The sequence below is a fragment of the Ranitomeya variabilis genome, chromosome 3 (assembly GCF_051348905.1).
Source record: "Ranitomeya variabilis isolate aRanVar5 chromosome 3, aRanVar5.hap1, whole genome shotgun sequence".
Classification (NCBI taxonomy): domain Eukaryota; kingdom Metazoa; phylum Chordata; class Amphibia; order Anura; family Dendrobatidae; genus Ranitomeya; species Ranitomeya variabilis.
This window is the reverse complement of record NC_135234.1, coordinates 774845063-774865544: the sequence shown is the minus strand read 5'-3', so window position 1 is coordinate 774865544 and position 20482 is coordinate 774845063. Positions and strand designations below refer to the sequence as shown.

Genomic DNA, 20482 nt, shown 5'->3' with positions numbered 1-20482 from the left:
TACAGCTGGTATAACCTGGGCATCTCCTGTATATAATTATATATTCACAGCTGGTATAACCTGGGCATCTCCTGTATATAATTATACATGTAGAGCTGGTATAACCTGGGCATCTCCTGTATATAATTATACATGTACAGCTGGTATAACCTGGGCATCTCCTGTATATAATTATACATGTAGAGCTGGTATAACCTGGGCATCTCCTGTATATAATTATACATGTACAGCTGGTATAACCTGGGCATCTCCTGTATAGAATTATATATGTACAGCCGGTATAACCTGGGCATCTCCTGTATATAATTATATATTCACAGCTGGTATAACCTGGGCATCTCCTGTATATAATTATACATGTAGAGCTGGTATAACCTGGGCATCTCCTGTATATAATTATACATGTACAGCTGGTATAACCTGGGCATCTCCTGTATATAATTATACATGTAGAGCTGGTATAACCTGGGCATCTCCTGTATATAATTATACATGTACAGCTGGTATAACCTGGGCATCTCCTGTATATAATTATACATGTAGAGCTGGTATATCCTGGGCATCTCCTGTATATAATTATACATGTACAGCTGGTATAACCTGGGCATCTCCTGTATATAATTATATATTCACAGCTGGTATAACCTGGGCATCTCCTGTATATAATTATACATGTAGAGCTGGTATAACCTGGGCATCTCCTGTATATAATTATACATGTACAGCTGGTATAACCTGGGCATCTCCTGTATATAATTATACATGTAGAGCTGGTATAACCTGGGCATCTCCTGTATATAATTATACATGTACAGCTGGTATAACCTGGGCATCTCCTGTATATAATTATACATGTAGAGCTGGTATAACCTGGGCATCTCCTGTATATAATTATACATGTACAGCTGGTATAACCTGGGCATCTCCTGTATATAATTATACATGTAGAGCTGGTATAACCTGGGCATCTCCTGTATATAATTATATATGTACAGCCGGTATAACCTGGGCATCTCCTGTATATAATTATACATGTAGAGCTGGTATAACCTGGGCATCTCCTGTATATAATTATACATATACAGCTGGTATAACCTGGGCATCTCCTGTATATAATTATACATGTACAGCTGGTATAACCTGGGTATCTCCTTTATAGAATTATGTATTATTTATAGATTATTGTGAATCTTCTGTATGAAGTTTGGTCACACTTTGTTGCTTTGCAGCTTGATGATAATAATAATTTTTATTTCTATAGCTCCAACATATTCCGCAGGACTTTACATTATAGATGGGATTTGTACAGACAATACACATTACAGCATAACAATAAACACATAGATCAAAATAGATACCAGGAGGAGTGAGGGCCCTGCTGCTCGCAAGCTACAATCTGTGAGGAAAAGGGGAGACACGAGAGGTGGATGGTAACAATTGCTCAATACAAATCTATACCATGATTGCTACATAGTAGTCCTGCATGTAATGTGTCGGGATGTTATGTGCAGTTGACACACTTGTCCGATGGTCGATTTCACACTGTAAAGTCCTGAGGGTCTTAGTAAGAGACTCCGACTACACGGGAAATCCTGCCCCGTTTCTGTGTCTGGGCGCCATGTGTGTCTGGGCGCCATGTGTGTCTGGGCGCCATGTGTGTCTGAGCACTGTCTGTCTGGGCGCCGTGTGTGTCTGGGCGCCGTGTGTGTCTGGGCGCCATGTGTGTCTGGGCGCCATGTGTGTCTGGGCGCCGTGTGTGTCTGGGCGCCGTGTGTGTCTGGGCGCCGTGTGTGTCTGGGCGCCGTGTGTGTCTGGGCGCCGTGTGTGTCTGGGCGCCGTTTGTGTCTGGGCACTGTTTGTGTCTGGGCACTGTGTGTCTCTATGGGAATTGCATGCACGTTCTGCTCTCAATGACACTATTGCTGCACTGTGAGGTCTGTGTCTGGGCACCAAGTGCACAAAGTAACCAGGCACCTTTGACACTTTACATTTTAAAAATTGCAAAAAGCAAAATGGGCTGATGCAAAAGATTTGACACCCAGCATGGTTAGTACCTAGTAGCGCCTCCTCTTGCAAGTATCATAGCCTGTAAACACTTTTTGTAGCCAGACAAGAGTCTTTCAGTTCTTGTGTGAGGGATTTTCCTCCATTCTTCCTTGGAGAATTGCTCCAGTTCTGTGAGATTCCTGGGGCATCTTACATCTTCTGCTGTTTTGAGGTCTGGCCACAGATTTTCAATGATGCTCAGATCAGGGGACTGTGAGGGCCATTGTAAAACCTTCAGTTTGCCCCTTTTGAGGTCGTCTTTTGTGGATTGTGATGTGTGTTTAGGACCATTCTCCATTTGTAGCAGACATCCTCTTCCTCTTTTCACCTTCAGCTCTTTTACAGATGGTTTTATGTCTACATCAAGAACTTGTTGAAATGTAATTGAATCCATTCTTCCATCTACCCATGGAATGTTCCCCACACAATTGGCTGCAACACAACACAACCCCAGAGCATGATTGATCCCACCCCCATGCTTAATGGTTGGCAAAATGTTATTTTCCTGACATTCTGTGCCCTTTTTTCTCCACCTTTGATCATTGTGGTCAGAGTTCTATTTTAACCTCATCGGTGCACAGGACTTGTTTCCAAAATACGCCAGGCTTGTTTGATGTTCTTTAAGTTTCACATACTTCTGCCTCTGAATTCGATTGTGAGGACGCAGTAGGGGTTTTCTTCTGATGACTCTTCCATGAAGGCCATATTTGTGAAGTTGTCTCTGAACAGTAGAACAATGTACCACAACTCCAAAGTCTGATAAATCTTTCTGAAGATCTTTTGCAGCCAAGCAGGGGTTCTGATTTGCTTCTCTACCAATCCTACGAGCAGCTCTTGATGAAATTTTGTTGGTCTTCCAGACCTTATCTTGACCTCCATTGTTCCTGTTAATTGCCATTTATTAATTACATTTTCAACTGAGCAAAGGACAGCTTGTAACACTTTGCTCTCTTCTTATAGCCTTCTGCTTTGTGGCCTCCACCATTTTTATTTTCAGAGTGCTCGGCAGCTGCTTAGAAGATCCCATGGCTGCTATTTTTGGCAAAAGGTTAGAGGAGGCTGGGTTTTTATAAAGCTGTGAAATTTGGTTAGCTGTTCATAATAAGAGTAATTTTGACCATGGGTGCAGAATCTTTTACATGCCATTGTATGTGAGCAACATGTGTACTTTGTATCTGTGCACCTTGGCCAACATTTGGGCCTCATGCAGTGAGTGAGTGCTGGACGGCACTTTGTCTGCAATACTTGGTACCGAGCAGCCGGGAGGCCGAAGGTCACTGTGGAGGAGCTGCAGAAACCCACAGCTCAGGGGGGAGAATCTGTCCACAGGACAACTAGAAGTCATAGACTTCACAAATCTGCCCAAGCAGAAAGCCATGTTAGAAAGCTATAAAAAGTCCAGTTTGCATTTTGCCAAAAGCCATGTAGGGGACACAGCAAGCATGTGGAGGAAGGGGCTCTGGTCAGAAGAGACCAAAGGAGAATATTTTAGGCTAAGTGCAAAATATTGTGTGGTGGAAAACGGGCACTGAACATTACCCTGAAAACAACATCCCCACCTTCAAACATGGTGGTGGCAGCATCCTGCTGTGGGGAGGCTTTTCTTCAGCAGGGGCAGGGAAGCTGGTCAGACTTGATAACAAGATGAATGGAGAAATACAGGGCATTCCTGGAGGAAAACCGGTTAGAGGCTGCAAAAGTCTTGAGACTTGGGCATAGGTTCACCTTCCAGCAGGACAGCGACCCTCAACATCCTGCCAGAGCTACAATGGAGGGTTTATATCAGAGCATATTCCTGAGTGTGAACGGCCCGGTCACCGTCCAGACCCAAATCCCAGAGAATGTGAAACGTGAAAATTACTGATCACAGACGTCTCCATCCAATGTCACTGAGCGAGAGCGAGTGTGCAAAGAGGAAGGGAAAAATGATACTCTAGGTGTGCAAAGCTGGAGAGACAGACCCCAAAAGACTGCAGAGAAAGGTGGAGAGACAGACCCCAAAAGACTGCAGAGAAAGGTGGACAGACAGACCCCAAAAGACTGCAGAGAAAGGGGGAGAGACAGACCCCAAAAGACTGCAGAGAAAGGTGGAGAGACAGACCCCAAAAGACTGCAGAGAAAGGTGGAGAGACAGACCCCAAAAGACTGCAGAGAAAGGTGGAGAGACAGACCCCAAAAGACTGCAGAGAAAGGTGGAGAGACAGACCCCAAAAGACTGCAGAGAAAGGGGGAGAGACAGACCCCAAAAGACTGCAGAGAAAGGGGGAGAGACAGACCCCAAAAGACTGCAGAGAAAGGTGGAGACAGACCCCAAAAGACTGCAGAGAAAGGGGGAGAGACAGACCCCAAAAGACTGCAGAGACAGGTGGAGAGACAGACCCCAAAAGACTGCAGAGAAAGGTGGAGAGACAGACCCCAAAAGACTGCAGAGAAAGGTGGAGAGACAGACCCCAAAAGACTGCAGAGAAAGGTGGAGAGACAGACCCCAAAAGACTGCAGAGAAAGGTGGAGAGACAGACCCCAAAAGACTGCAGAGAAAGGAGGAGAGACAGACCCCAAAAGAGTGCAGAGAAAGGAGGAGAGACAGACCCCAAAAGACTGCAGAGAAAGGTGGAGAGACAGACCCCAAAAGACTGCAGAGAAAGGTGGAGAGACAGACCCCAAAAGACTGCAGAGAAAGGAGGAGAGACAGACCCCAAAAGACTGCAGAGAAAGGGGGAGAGACAGACCCCAAAAGACTGCAGAGAAAGGTGGAGACAGACCCCAAAAGACTGCAGAGAAAGGGGGAGAGACAGACCCCAAAAGACTGCAGAGACAGGTGGAGAGACAGCCCCCAAAAGACTGCAGAGAAAGGTGGAGAGACAGACCCCAAAAGACTGCAGAGAAAGGTGGAGAGACGGACCCCAAAAGACTGCTGAGAAAGGTGGAGAGACAGACCCCAAAAGACTGCAGAGAAAGGTGGAGAGACGGACCCCAAAAGACTGCAGAGAAAGGTGGAGAGACAGACCCCAAAAGACTGCAGAGAAAGGTGGGAGACAGACCCCAAAAGACTGCAGAGAAAGGTGGAGAGACAGACCCCAAAAGACTGCAGAGAAAGGTGGAGAGACAGACCCCAAAAGACTGCAGAGAAAGGTGGAGAGACGGACCCCAAAAGACTGCAGAGAAAGGTGGAGAGACAGACCCCAAAAGACTGCAGAGAAAGGAGGAGAGACAGACCCCAAAAGACAGCAGTAGTGACTGCACAGAAGGGTGGTCCAATAAAGTACTGACTCTGGCTGAAACCAAATGCAGAATGTGACAATGTTCAGACTTAGGCCGGCGTCACACTAGCGAGTTTTACGGACGTATGAGAGGTGCAGAAAATACGGATTGCATACGGTACAATGCTTCTCTATGGCCCAGCTCCTATCTGCCGTATTTTACGGGTCCGTATTATATGGTCTTGTACGGCCGTAGAAAATCGCAGCATGCTGCGTTTGTCACCGTATTGCGCAAAAAAAAATCGCCAATGAAAGTCTATGGGGGCGAGAAGAATACGGATTACACACGGACCATGCGTGTGACTTGCGAGAAATACGCAGCGGTGTTCTCTAGAAAATCCGGTAATTCAGTGCGGTGTACAGTAAAATCACACTGACAGAATAGAATAGGTAGAATAAATGTCTACACATAGAATAGAGCAGAGCTCCTGGCTGTAAAATGATTTAACCCCTTCAGATGGATTTACATCGTGCGACTGACTGAACGACGGAAGGTATGGGATATTGTTGTTTTTTTATTTTACCTTTTTTACAGGACGAGGGTCATCAGGTGGATTAAGAGTCTAATAAAATATTACAACAACATGTGTCTTTTTCATTAAAATACATTTAAATAATGTGTGTGTGTTTTATTAACCATTTCGTACTATTGGATTAATAATTGGATAGGTGTCATAATTGATGCCTCTCCATTATTAATCTGGCTTAATGTCACCTTACAATAGCAAGGTGACATTAACCCTTCATTACCCCATATCCCACCGCTACAGGGAGTGGGAAGAGAGAGGCCAAGTGCCAGAATAGGCGTATTTTCCAGATGTGCCTTTTCTGGGGTGGCTGGGGGCAGATGTTTGTAGCCACGGGGGGGCCAATAACCATGGACCCTCTCTAGGCTATTAATATCTGCCCTCAGTCACTGGCTTTACCACTCTGGCGGAGAAAATTGCGCGGGAGCCCACGCCAATTTTTTCCGCGATTTAACCCTTTAATTTAATAGCTACAGCGCTGAAATTTTACAGACAGACACTTGTTACATTAGTAAAGAGGAATATGTAATAAAAGAAGGGATATGAGATGGTTTACTGTATGTAATCATGTATCATATCCTGTCGGGTTTGGGAAGGAGAGAGCAAAAGCCGGCAATTGAATTACCGGCTGTTCACAGATATCGCGCTGAATTAAATATAAATACAGTATATATATATATATATATATGTGTGTGTCTTCATGACCTCTCTGTGTCTCTCTCTCTCTCTCTCTCTCTCTCTCTCTCTCTCTCTCTCTCTCTCTCTCTCTCTCTCTATATCTATATATATATATATATATATATATATATATATATATATTGTATATATATATATACTGTATATATGTTGTAACGAACATTTGAGCCCATGAATCCATTAGATGTCGGTTTTGCAAGCCTGTGAGAAAATATCGCAGTACGGATGCCATACGGATCACTATTTTGGGAACATTTCTGCATATTACGGCCATAAAAAATGGACCGTATTTTCATACGCTGAGTGACGCCGGCCTTACAGTGCCTTGCAAAAGTATTTGGCCCCCTGGAACTTTTCAACCTTTTCCCACATATCAGGCTTCAAACATAAAGATACCAAATGTAACTTTTTGGTGAAGAATCAACAAGTGGAACACAATTGTGAAGTTGAACGAAATTTATTGGTTATATTAAATTTTTGTGGAAATTCAAAAACTGAAAAGTGGGGTGTGCAATATTATTCGGCCCCTGTAACTTAATACTTTGTTGCGGCCCCTTTTGCTGCGATTACAAGTCTCTTGGGGTTTGTCTCTATCAGTTTTGTACATGGAGAGACTGAAATTCTCGCCCATTCTTCCTTGGCAAACAGCTCGAGCTCAGTGAGGTTTGATGGAGATCGTTTGTGAACAGCAGTTTTCAGCTCTTTCCGCAGATTCTCGGTTGGATTGAGGTCTGGACTCTGACTTGGCCATTCTAACACCTGGATACGTTTATTTGTGAACCATTCCATTGTAGATTTTGCTTTCTGTTTGGGATCCCCGTCCCAGTCTCAGGTCGGAGTACCCCCCCCATCTAAAACTACATCTAGCATTGTGTGATTCCTCCATGATGTGTGAGGAGGCACCGAATCTTCTAGGTCTGGAAGGAACAGTTTGGGACATTTTTCAGCGTCCATCTTTCTCTGTTCTTCAGTCCGAGCTTTTCTAGAGCTGGATGCCAGATGAAGAACGGTGACAACTTGTCTCCAGAACTCCCCGTAGGTGTCCGGTTGTCAGATCAGGAGACACTTGGCCACTGAGTCACTGTCACCTGTTCTTCTTCAGAAATGCAGCAGCTGTGAGTTCTGTATCACTGTCATGTGGGAGAAGTGTCATCTACGGAGGGTCCGGAGCGATGGCGGCATCACTCTGTCACTGTGGAGGACTTCTGTAACTCCATCATCTTATCAATGACATTTAGCCCCCCGGACACCTGCAGCTCCTGTGTCCGCCCACCCCCGGCCTACAACAGCAGCTCCTGTGCCCCCACATATGGACACTGCCAATAACAGGTCCTGGCACATTGTAGGCGGCTTTTTGTGTCTGACTTGCTCCTGGACGCCCCCGTGCTGCCGCTCCTCTGTGATGTGCCCCGGATGTCTCCCCTGGTCCAGCTCTCTACGTCTTTAGATAACTGTAGGGAACTTATATGTGGATTTTCTTCCCTTCTCACCAGGAGACGCTCATGTTTAGGTGACGACTTTCGTGGTCCCTGGACGTCTCTGTGAGCTGCTGCAGCTCCATCTTTGTTACATTTTCTATCACTTTCTCTCCAGTATCTGATAAGTAAAGGTTTTCTGATCTTCTTGGAGCAGTCACCTTTATTGTTTAAACAAACTATTTTTCTTTCTCAGATCTTGTGGCATTTCTCTTCCATGTGGTGCCATTGCTGACACCAAGAAGTGAGACGAGGTTTTTTTTCTTTAAGAATCATCTCTTTATAGTCACCCGTCTCATGGACAGCCGTGTAATGAAGTATCAGACTTATCTGGGGGGATTCCTGTTCATTAGAATTTTTTACTGTAAAGTTCAGCTTTTCTCCCAAGACTTTCACTGGGTGTACTCATTTTTGGTACATGGTCTTGATTGAATTTGTTATGGAGTAACACTTGTTGGAGTATTTAGTAATGTGGTATCGGATAGATGATATATCTATGGCAGGACGCCGTCTCTGTACTCGGCTCAGATCAGGACCATGGAGAAGGATCTGCTGATACCTTGTGTCATCACCTCCGCTGTGAGATCCCTTTATAAAGGGCTGCAGATCCTCTACCCTCATACACCGTGCACTCTACTCCAGTCACATCCTGCAGCTTCCTGGGGTCTCACCTGTGCATTCATTCTGTTTTTGCGTTTTACCAAGCTGAATTTTTTTTTTTTCAGATTTTTTATTTTCCCGTTTTGGTCCCATGCAATCCTCTGGAGCCGTGCTGAGCTGCTTTATTCTCTTTTTCACTCTGTCTGACGCTGTTATGCTGTGGACAAAGATCACCATGCGTGCTCGAAACGCGTTCAGCTAACTTATGGCTTCTTTTCTGAAATAGTTGTGCAGTTACTTGCAAGCAGCTTTTTCCGAATTTTAAATATGTGGAAATAAAATTGATGACTTTTACTCCGGAGCTGGATTTTTTTTTTCTTACTTACTGACGCCGTTCACACCTAATCTTGTGCTTTATCCTCATCAGTGCCATTTTGTCCTAATTAGTGTTTGCGGCTCTTAGAAGGCGGCGTTGCTTCCAATAAGGCTGAACAGGCGTTCTCCATCGGCCCCGATCCTGGACGTATACACAATCATATGACTGAAGAATTAGCAGCAGACACTAACGCTTGTCCCCATATATTGCCTCCTAATCCAGCTTCAGACCTCGCACCCCGTTCTTTTACCTGCGGATCACCGTCAGGAGGTGGCGGACACGCGCATCCACCAACATCGCCTCCAGACCTTCTAGATTTCCACCTTTTAAAATATGCGGCATTCGATGAGCTTACAAATATGCGTGACATTATCCACAAAATGTCAGACGGAGGTGGAGTTGTCGTTGTGGACTCCCCAACATATAGGTCACAATCACCTAAAGGAAACTCTAATCCTTCTTTTTAGTTCCAAAATCGGACTGTCACAGGTTTACCGCGATGGAGAGGGGCCAGAAGACGGCAGTGTCTGATTTCATGTTCTCCATTGATTAGAAGCACTTCATATTAAACAGTGCAGGTTTCTGTCATCAATGCAGGAGTTAAACTTTTCATCTTGGAGTCTCTGAAACTTTCCTGCTTGGATGATCTCAGCTGTTCAGCGTTGATCACTCCCTTCTCCTATATATACAGTTCTTGCCTCTTGCAATCTGGATTGCCAGTGTTAGGCCGGAGACACACTGGTGCGAGAGACGGCCGAGTCTCGCTGGTTAAAAGCAAGCTGTGGCACCTGCATTCCGGAGCTGAGCGTGCAGCTCCATGTATTGCTATGGAGCCGCACGCTCCGCTCCGGAGTGCAGGTACCACAGCTTGCTTTTAACCAGCGAGACTCGGCCGTCTCTCGCACCAGTGTGTCTCCGGCCTGAGTCTTGTACTACCTGGTGTGGATTGGAGACGTCGGTTGTTGTTGGAGGCGTTTGGAGTGTTGATCTGTGAGTGTTCCTTGGTGTTTCGGCTGCGTGCAAATCCTCATCTTCTCCTATTTGGTTTTCCTTCCTTTTCTCCCCGGTGTTCCTCTCTATTGTCTGAGTGCATATTTTGTATGATTGTTATTTTCATTTATCCCTGTACATCCTCCCTTGTTAGTCAAGTTTGTGTATATACATAAACTATCATTCCCCACTTACGTGGGCTGGGGAGGGGAACAGATATAGGGCTGATTCAGGAGGTCAGCAAGATATGTGGCCCCAGCATCTTCACCATAAGAAGTAAACCGCAAAGCAGGGATATCTAGGGCATCCCTAGCATTAAGGACAGGGAAGGAGCCCCGGGATTTCCAAGAACATATTTGTTACATTAACACTGGCCCATACTATTTTTTGATCCATCATGGATCCTATCACTGCTCTGGCTGGGCAACTGCAGCAGCTCAAGACAGGAGGTGGCAGATCTTTGCGCTTTTGTCACATAGCAATCAAGCATGGCTGGTTTGTGGACTGCTACTCCCAGGCAGCCCCAGGTAAGCCGAAGTTCGCTTTACCTGACTGGTTCTCTGGGGGGCAAGTGTTGTGAATTCCGCTCTTGGGCTCCCTCCGGTGGTTGTAAGTAGCACTTTTGTGAATTCTGCTCTTGGGCTCCCTCCTGTGGTTTTGAGTGGTATAGCTGCTTCTTGGATTTAGCATTAGCAGCTGCTTCCACTGATCGTCTTTCTGGCTCGGCTATTTTAGTCTGGCCTTAGCCCTCAATCAATGCCAGTTGTCAATTGTTCCTGCTTGGAGCCACTGCTCTTTTGGATTTCCCTGACACTCTGTCCAGTTCAGCAAAGATAAGTCCTTGCTTGTCCTTTTGCAGTCCATTTGTTGTGGACTTTATTGTTCAGCACATTCTATGTTTTGCTCATTTGTCCAGCTTATCAGTATGGATCTATTTAGCTAAGCTGGAAGCTCTGGGCTGCAGATTTTGCCCTCCACACCTTTAGTCAGGTGTGGAGATTTTTGCATATCTCTGCGGTGGACTTTTTCTAGTTTTTATTACTGACCGCACAGTGTTCTTTCCTTACTATGTATATAGCTAGAAGTGGCCTCCTTTGCTAAATCTTGTTTCATACTACGCATATCATTTCCTTCTCCTCTCACAGTCAATATTTGTGGGGGGCTATCCTATCCTTTGGGGATTTTCTCTGAGGCAAGATAGCTTTCCTGTTTCTACCTTTAGGGGTAGCTAGTTCTCCGGCTGTGACGAGGTGTCCGGGGAGTGACAAGAACATCCCACGGCTACTTCTAGTGTTGTGTTAAGATCAGGAACTGCGGTCAGTATAGTTACCACCTGCTCAGAGCTAGTCGCATGTCGCTCCTAAATTATCAGTCCATAACAGGCAAGATAAGTTTGTTGTATTCAGGGCGGCCTGTAAGCTTTACTTTATGTCCTCACTCCTCTGGAACTGAGGAGGAATGGGTGGGGATCGTAATTTTTCTCCTTCAGGGTGACCCCAAAGCCTGGGAATTTTCTCTTCCGGTGCAACTCTGTTGCTCCAGACAGTTGAGGAATTTTTTTCAGGCGCTTTGTCAAATATACGATGATCTGACTGCATCTCCCTGGCCGAATCCACACTACATCAGCTACATCAGGGAGACCGGCCGGCAGAAGAGTATTGATCTACAGATACTAAGTGGAATGACCCCGTGCTCCATAGCCTGTTCTATCAAGGGTTATCTGTAAGGGTAAAGGATGCCTCTGCCATGCATGTTACTTTAGCCTTGAGGCAGCCTTGTTTCTGGCCAACTGGGTGCTCTAGTGAGGGAGGCCATTCACCCCTCCATCCTCCTCTCACACCGATTTCCAGTGAGGAGGCAAACAGTCGATTGTCTGAGCCTCTTGAATAGTCTGTACAATGAACATAAGGAGTAGAGGATTACCCATAGAGTGAAGGGAACCATCCTAATTAATATGCAGGCAGTACCTTTTGGAAATAATGGAAGAACCTCCTTATACATCCTGAATTTCAATGACACTCGGGTTCCCTTACAGGAAATGTTAAACATTCACAACAGACTTGGTGTCTCCGAAATAACATTCTGAATATTGGAGTTTAGATCCCATAGTGATGGGACATACATTTTCAGCTTCAGGGCTAATCCGGAAAGAAGATGCATGGTTTTTTCACAACCACAACACCTGCCTATAAGCCCAAAATCCATAGTGTCCAGATAACTGACAACAGCCATGTCCTGTTTGGTCTGTGGGTAACTATAAAATCCTGATTTAAAAATATGGCGACGATCTTGAACTTCTGCGATCTTCCGGAGTTGAGCTATCTTAAAAGTTGGCAATTTCATAAAATCCTCAAGATCTGAGAACATCCCACCACCCGGCCCATGAGAGATCACGCGGTGGGGGGTGGTATGTGGGTGTAACTTGGGTACTGATAAAAGGTCAAGAGAAATTTATGATCTGTGCTCAATCTGTGGAAGATACGTGTCAGTGTATGCTTGATCCTGTAACTGATAGCTTCCATCCACGAAGCTAAATCATCTCTGTGATCGGCCTATTAAGGCTTTAGTTAATCCATTTTATTTTCTGTAATTCCATATGCTATTGTTTTGTCCCCTTTGTTAAATCTTATCCATTTTTTTTATAAACACTGCCTATCCTTTTGATTTAAATATCAAATTTAATAGTTCTTTTTGTTCTGTAACCCGCACCCCTAAGCTATACGCTAGCAGAACCAGGCCTCCAGTCAGCTTGTATAAAAATCAATTGGGGGTGGCAGCGAGTAGTCTGGGGCTATTATGGAGTTGGCAGTGACTGTAACAGGAGTATATGTGTGTGTTTATATACAGTATATGTATATATATATATGTATGTATATATATTTATATTATTCCATGCACTGGAATTGGAGGAGTATATACCATGCGCTCACTGTTCGTTTACTGATAACCGGCCTTAGTGGAAACATTCTGCGGCCTCCTCCGTTGATCGACAGTCGCGTAGTTGTTGTGACTATAGGGGGCAGCCGGGAGCTGTTCGCTCCAAAGATAGCAGTGGGTGGATCGGAGATATGACCTGTGATCTTTAACAATTTTTATTTCTCTAACAATCTGTTTTTCTCCAGTGTGTTGTGGTATGGCAGGTACATTGATGACTTGTTTTTCATCTGGGGGGAGATGTGTCGGCCATACCAGAACTTCTCCAGTGTCACAATAACAGTCATTTTAATCTTACCTTCACCTTCACTGTTCATTCTATGCAAATTTCTTATTAAGACTTAAAATTGGAGGGCGTTGATGATCAGGATTATTACATCTCCTTTTTCTAACCCTTTGTCTGGTAACACCATCCTCCACGCATCAAGTAGTCATCCTAAGCATACTACAAAAGCCATGTACAAGAATAAAGAGATAATGATCGGCCTTCCATAGAATTAGCTCCAAAACTAAATTAGCAGCGAGTGCGACTCCTCTTGGATCTTAAATAGGGCTGACATTGTGCAAAGTGAAACCAGGATGAGCTCATTATCCCTAGTCAGACTAATAACCCTCAGAAGCTGCTCCATCGCTCCCATAGGTACAATCGTCACAGCTTGGTTTTCCAATAAAGTTTTTGCATTTTAAGAAGCTGAATTTTTTTTTTTTTTTCAATTCGATTACAGAAATATCCCCCCAAAAAGGACCTGGTGCGAGCAGTGTCCATACAGACCGGATACCTCATCCAGGGAGGGGGTCCCAACAGCTGCACCCTCATGTACCTGGCCCAGGTGGACCCTAGAGGTGAGTAGTGAAAGTCTCCTGGTGCAGGGGATGATGGGAGTAGTGATTTCCTACAGGGACCAGAACGCTAGTGTCCTGGGACTCCTGTGTGCGGAGACGGGCTTTCATCTCTACTCTCTTCTCTGTAGGGTCTTTGCCTAAGTGGGTGGTCAACAAGTCCTCACAGTTCCTGGCACCAAAAGTAAGTGACATCTAGAAGTTTGGTAGAAGGGTGGGGTGGGGAATCTGTTGGGGGTTAGGTGGTCTTTGGTCATTTGGGCTTTAAGGGATAAAGTAAATGTTCTGCAACTTTGTGACCAAGTTCTTTCCATGTAATATCTCTGCTTAGTGTCAGTGAATGACACTCTTGTTTTCACTCATTGGCAGTAATGGAGAGTGGGGTGGGGGAGCAGAATGTAGAGCGCTGTGTGTGGGGAGCAGGATGGAGAGCGCTTTGTGTGGGGAGAAGGATGTAGAGTGCTGTGTGTGTGGGGAGCAGGATGGAGAGTGCTGTGTGTGTGGGGAGCAGGATGGAAAGCGCTGTGTGTGGGGAGCAGGATGGAGAGTGCTGTGTGTGGGGGGAGCAGAATGTAGAGCGCTGTGTGTGGGGAGTAGGATGGAGAGCGCTGTGTGTGGGGAGTAGGATGTAGAGCGCTGTGTGTGGGGAGTAGGATGTAGAGCGCTGTGTGTGGGGAGCAGGATGTAGAGCGCTGTGTGTGGGGGGGAGCAGGATGGAAAGCGCTGTGTGTGTGGGGAGCAGGATGGAAAGCGCTGTGTGTGGGGGGAGCAGAATGTAGAGCGCTGTGTGTGGGGGGAGCAGAATGGAGAGCGCTGTGTGTGGGGGGGACAGGATGGAGAGTGCTGTGTGTGGGGGGGACAGGATGGAGAGCGCTGTGTGTGTGTGTGTGGGGGGAGCAGGATGTAGAGCGCTGTGTGGGGGGGAGCAGAATATAGAGCACTGTGTGTGGGGGGACAGGATGGAGAGCGCTGTGTGTGGGGGGGGGACAGGATGGAGAGCGCTGTGTGTGTGTGGGGGGGAGCAGGATGGAGAGCGCTGTGTGTGTGTGTGGGGGGAGCAGGATGTAGAGCGCTGTGTGGGGGGGAGCAGGATGTAGAGCGCTGTGTGTGGGGGAGCAGAATGGAGAGTGCTGTGTTTAGGGGAGCAGAATGGAGAGCACTGTGTGTGGGGGGAGCAGGATGGAGAGTGCTGTGTGTGTGGTGGGAGCAGAATGTAGAGCGCTGTGTGTGTGGGGGGGACAGGATGTAGAGCGCTGTGTGTGGGGGAGCGGGATGGAGAGCGCTGTGTGGGGGGAGCAGGATGGAGAGCGCTGTGTGGGGGGAGCAGGAAAGAGCGCAGTTTGGGGGGAACAGGATATAGAGCGCTGTGTGTGGGGGGAGCAGGATGGAGAGTGCTGTGTGGGGGGGGGGGGTGGGAGCAGGATGTAGAGCGCTGTGTGTGTGGGGGGAGCAGGATGTTAAGCGCTGTGTGTGGGGGGAGCAGGATGTAGAGCGCTGTGTGTGGGGGGAGCAGGATGGGGAGTGTTGTGTGTGGGGGGGAACAGGATGTAGAGTGCTGTGTGTGGGGGGGAGCAGGATGGAGAGCGCTGTGTGGGGGGGTGGGAGCAGGATGTAGAGCGCTGTGTGTGTGGGGGGGGAGCAGGATGGAGAGTGCTGTGTGGGGGGGGTGGGAGCAGGATGTAGAGCGCTGTGTGTGGGGGGAGCAGGATGTAGAGTGCTGTGTGTGGGGAGCAGGATGTAGAGTGCTGTGTGTGTAGGGGGAGCAGGATGTAGAGCGCTGTGTGTATGGAGGAGCAGGATGGAGAGTGCTGTGTGTGTGGGGGGAGCAGGATGTAAAGCGCTGTGTGGGGGGGAGCAGGATGTAGAACGCTGTGTGTGGGGGGAACAGGATGTAAAGCGCTGTGTGGGGGGGAGCAGGATGTAGAACGCTGTGTGTGGGGGGAACAGGATGTAAAGCGCTGTGTGTGGGGGGGAGCAGGATGTAGAACGCTGTGTGTGGGGGGACAGGATGTAGAGCGCTGTGTGGGGGGGGGACAGGATGTAGAGCGCTGTGTGTGTGGGGGGACAGGATGTAGAGCGCTGTGGGGGAGCAGGATGTAGAGCGCTGTGTGTGGGGGGGACAGGATGTAGAGCGCTGTGTGTGGGGGGGACAGGATGTAGAGTGCTGTGTGTGGGGGGGACAGGATGGAGCGCGCTGTGTGTGGGGGGTGGGAGCAGGATGTAGAGCGCTGTGTGTGTGGGGGGACAGGATGTAGAGCGCTGTGGGGGAGCAGGATGTAGAGCGCTGTGTGTGGGGGGGACAGGATGTAGAGCGCTGTGTGTGGGGGGGACAGGATGTAGAGTGCTGTGTGTGGGGGGGACAGGATGGAGCGCGCTGTGTGGGGGGGTGGGAGCAGGATGTAGAGCGCTGTGTGTGTGGGGGGGGGAGCAGGATGGAGAGTGCTGTGGGGGGGGGGGTGGGAGCAGGATGTAGAGCGCTGTGTGTGGGGGGAGCAGGATGTAGAGTGCTGTGTGTGGGGAGCAGGATGTAGAGTGCTGTGTGTGTAGGGGGAGCAGGATGTAGAGCGCTGTGTGTATGGAGGAGCAGGATGGAGAGTGCTGTGTGTGTGGGGGGAGCAGGATGTAAAGCGCTGTGTGGGGGGGAGCAGGATGTAGAACGCTGTGTGTGGGGGGAACAGGATGTAAAGCGCTGTGTGTGGGGGGGAGCAGGATGTAGAACGCTGTGTGTGGGGGGACAGGATGTAGAGCGCTGTGTGGGGGGGGGACAGGATGTAGAGCGCTGTGTGTGTGGGGGGACAGGATGTAGAGCGCTGTGGGGGAGCAGGATGTAGAGCGCTGTGTGTGGGGGGGACAGGATGTAGAGCGCTGTGTGTGGGGGGACAGGATGTAGAGTGCTGTGTGTGGGGGGGACAGGATGGAGCGCGCTGTGTGTGGGGGGGACAGGATGTGGAGCGCTGTGTGTGTGGGGGGACAGGATGTGGAGCGCTGTGTGTGGGGGGGGGGACAGGATGTAGAGCGCTGTGTGTGGGGAGCAGGATGGAGAGCGCTGTGTGGGGGGAGCAGGAAGGAGAGCGCAGTGTGGGGGGAACAGGATATAGAGCGCTGTGTGTGGGGGGAGCAGGATGGAGAGTGCTGTGTGGGGGGGTGGGAGCAGGATGTAGAGCGCTGTGTGTGTGGGGGGAGCAGGATGTTAAGCGCAGTGTGTGGGGGGAGCAGGATGGGGAGTGTTGTGTGTGGGGGGGAACAGGATGTAGAGCGCTGTGTGGGGGGGGAGCAGGATGGAGAGTGCTGTGTGGGGGGGTGGGAGCAGGATGTAGAGCGCTGTGTGTGTGGGGGGAGCAGGATGTTAAGCGCTGTGTGTGGGCGGGAGCAGGATGGGGAGTGTTGTGTGTGGGGGGGAACAGGATGTAGAGCGCTGTGTGTGGGGGGGGGAGCAGGATGGAGAGTGCTGTGTGGGGGGGGTGGGAGCAGGATGGAGAGCGCTGTGTGGGGGGGGGGAGCAGGATGGAGAGTGCTGTGTGGGGGGGTGGGAGCAGGATGTAGAGCGCTGTGTGTGTGGGGGGAGCAGGATGGAGAGAGCAGTGTGTGTGGGGGAACAGGATGTAGAGCGCTGTGTGTGGGGGGAGCAGGATGTAGAGTGCTGTGTGTGGGGGGAGCAGGATGTAGAGTGCTGTGTGTGGGGAGCAGGATGTAGAGCGCTGTGTGTATGGAGGAGCAGGATGGAGAGTGCTGTGTGTGTAGGGGGAGCAGGATGTAGAGCGGTGTGTGTGTGGGGGGAGCAGGATGTAAAGCGCTGTGTGTGGGGGGGAGCAGGATGTAGAACGCGGTGTGTGGGGGGACAGGATGTAGAGTGCTGTGTGTGTGGGGGACAGGAAGTAGAGCGCTGTGTGTGGGGGGGACAGGATGTAGAGCGCTGTGTGTGTGGGGGGACAGGATGTAGAGCGCTGTGGGGGAGCAGGATGTAGAGCGCTGTGTGTGGGGGGGGAGCAGGATGTAGAGCGCTGTGTGTGGGGGGGACAGGATGTAGAGCGCTGTGTGTGGGGGGGACAGGATGTGGAGCGCTGTGTGTGGGGGGGGGACAGGATGTAGAGCGCTGTGTGTGGGGAGCAGGATGTAGAGCGCTGTGGTGGGAGCCAGTTGCAGCTGTTCGGGGTATTGGGGTCCGGTAACAGGTTCAGGTGGTCTTTTTTTTACCTCTCTTCTTCCTCTAGGCCATGAAGAAGATGTATAAGGCGTGCCTGAAGTACTCGGACTGGAAGAAGAAGCACAACCCGCAGCATAAGCCGTGGCTGTACCCGGAGCAGAGCACGCTGCCCACCATCCGCCTGTCCGACGTGTCCGTCCAGCACGCCGACTCCCTGGAGAACATAGATGAGAGTTGTGTGGCAGAGACTAAGGACGACCGGGGGGAGGTCAGCGACGAGGACAGCGTGAACTGACACTGCGGACCCCCCACCAGACTTGTACTGATATGGGGACCCCACTCTGTGGATGTGCCGTCAGCGGAGGCGGTGGGGGAGGGGAAGTAGGTTTTAAAGGGAAAGAAATGCTTTTTATACCAAACCCCGAGGTGCCCGGTTCTGCTTGTGTCAGTGACGACTTCTCGGGGAAGATCTGCGGATGATGAGGCTCCGGCTCTGAGTGCGGGTCACCTATAATGGGGGGTCACCTATAATGGGGGGTCACCTATAATGGGGGGTCACCTATAATGGCGGGTCGCCTATAATTGCGGGTCACCTATAATGGCGGGTCGCCTATAATGGCGGGTCGCCTATAATGGGGGGTCGCCTATAATGGGGGGTCGCCTATAATGGCGGATCGCCTATAATGGCGGGTCGCCTATAATGGCGGGTCACCTATAATGGCGGGTCACCTATAATGGGGGGTCACCCATAATGGGGGGTCACCTATAATGGGGGGTCTCCTATAATGGGGGGTCACCTATAATGGGGGGTCACCTATAATGGGGGGTCTCCTATAACTGGGGGTCTCCTATAACGGGGGGTCTCCTATAACGGCGGGTCACCTGTAATGGGGGGTCACCTATAATGGCGGATCACCTATAATGGGGGGTCGCCTATAATGGCGGGTCACCTATAATGGGGGGTCACCTATAATAGCGGGTCGCCTACAATGGGGGGTCACCTATAACGGGGGGTCTCCTATAATGGGGGGTCACCTATAATGGGGGGGTCACCTGTAATGGGGGGTCACCTATAATGGCAGATCACCTATAATGGGGGGTCACCCAGGGGTGTACCTACAACAGGTGCAGGGGTTACCATCGCACCCGGGCCCTGGAGCCTAGGGGGCCCTAAAAGTCCCTTTGGCCCGTAGAAAAAGACTATTGCTATTAAAGATGTAACATATTTGGGGGCCCGTTGGAGCTTTCACATTGGGGCCCATGAGTTTCATGTTCCGCCACTGGGGTCTCCTATAACGCAGAGCCGGGGTCTCGGTTGTTTCCTATGTGATTGTCAGTGTCGCCGCCATGACTGTAGACGGGAGGACGCAGCGGCCGTGTGGCTCCATGACGGGCAGGCATCGGGCCGAGGTGGCAGCGCCCGCTCATCCGCCCTCCATACAAACATTAAACCTTTATTCTTTCTTCCTCATGTGATGAGTTTTCCTTTCTCCCCAATCGTCACTTTTTTATCTCATCCTCCAATCACATCCAGAGCTGCATTCCTAATTCAGCTGGAATCACATGAGCGGACAATCTCTGATGAGGTGCATTGTGGGAAATAAAGGCTGGACCCTGATCCGTCCGGGTCCCTTCCAACAAGGGGTTAATACATTTTATCAGCTAAACTCCGACCCTGCGTGGAGTCATCTGGGAGACTGTCAGCACCGTCACTATGACAACACGGAGACACTGTCAGCACCGTTACTATGACAACACGGAGACACTGTCAGCACCGTCACTATGACAACACGGAGACAGTCAGAGGGCTGATGTCTTTCAGGGGAGAGCGCCACCTGCTGGCCGTGAGCTCACATAACAGCCGCTCCCCAGGGTCACTGATTCGCAGTGTAAATCATGGGGACCACAGCGCCCCCCGCAGGTCACAGGCAGCACAGCTTCTGCAGGCAGCTCCTCGCATCTCCGCTGCCTGGCCCTCTATAACTAGCAGGACCTAAGATGGATAATGTCCCCATGACAACACTGCAGGGCCAGGAATCTGCACTATGGATCTGGTCATATGTCTGTGCCCCTGCACCAGTGGATATACCCCGGGGGGCTGCTCACAGCAAACTGTTGTGATACAACGGACCCCCAGGCTGGTGACGTCCTCAGGTGCTGCGCTCTGCACTTAATGCCTATGTATTGAGAACAGTAAAGCTTCAGCCCCCGGATTTACCGCCCACTGTCGCCCTGTTTCTGATCCGCCGAGCCGCCCCTCAGGGTGTTACCCCTCCGCACATCACTGCAGAAATAATGAGCTTCTCCTAGGATAAAGCGGCATGAGGCGAAACTAATATCCTGAGACCATAAAAAACCCACTCAGCTCTGCTACATCACCGCCTGCGGCCGAGAGCAAGAGCGGCAAAAAGACCAACGTGACATATATGAACCTGTCCTGTGTACTGATCCCAAAATACATCCTGTATTATACCCCAGAGCTGCACTCTCTATTCTGCTGGTGCAGTCACTGTGTACATACATTACATTACTGATCCTGAGTTACATCTTGTATTATACTCCAGAGCTGCACTCACTATTCTGCTGGTGCAGTC

The 20482-nt window shown here is 49.4% G+C and overlaps 1 protein-coding gene across 4 annotated transcripts in view; it reads left to right on the top strand.

The window, feature by feature from the left end:
- The window catches only part of STARD10 (StAR related lipid transfer domain containing 10), a 105287-nt gene extending 85928 nt beyond the window's left edge, over positions 1 to 19359 (top strand). For all 4 annotated transcript variants that reach the window (XM_077298862.1, XM_077298864.1, XM_077298861.1 and 1 more), the window contains 3 exons: positions 13630 to 13747; positions 13876 to 13928; positions 17956 to 19359. In XM_077298862.1, the coding sequence (XP_077154977.1) occupies positions 13630 to 13747; positions 13876 to 13928; positions 17956 to 18183 (399 nt within the window). In that variant the 3' untranslated portion in view covers positions 18184 to 19359. The remainder of the gene's footprint in view (positions 1 to 13629; positions 13748 to 13875; positions 13929 to 17955) is intronic.
- The last annotated feature ends 1123 nt before the right edge of the window (positions 19360 to 20482 follow it).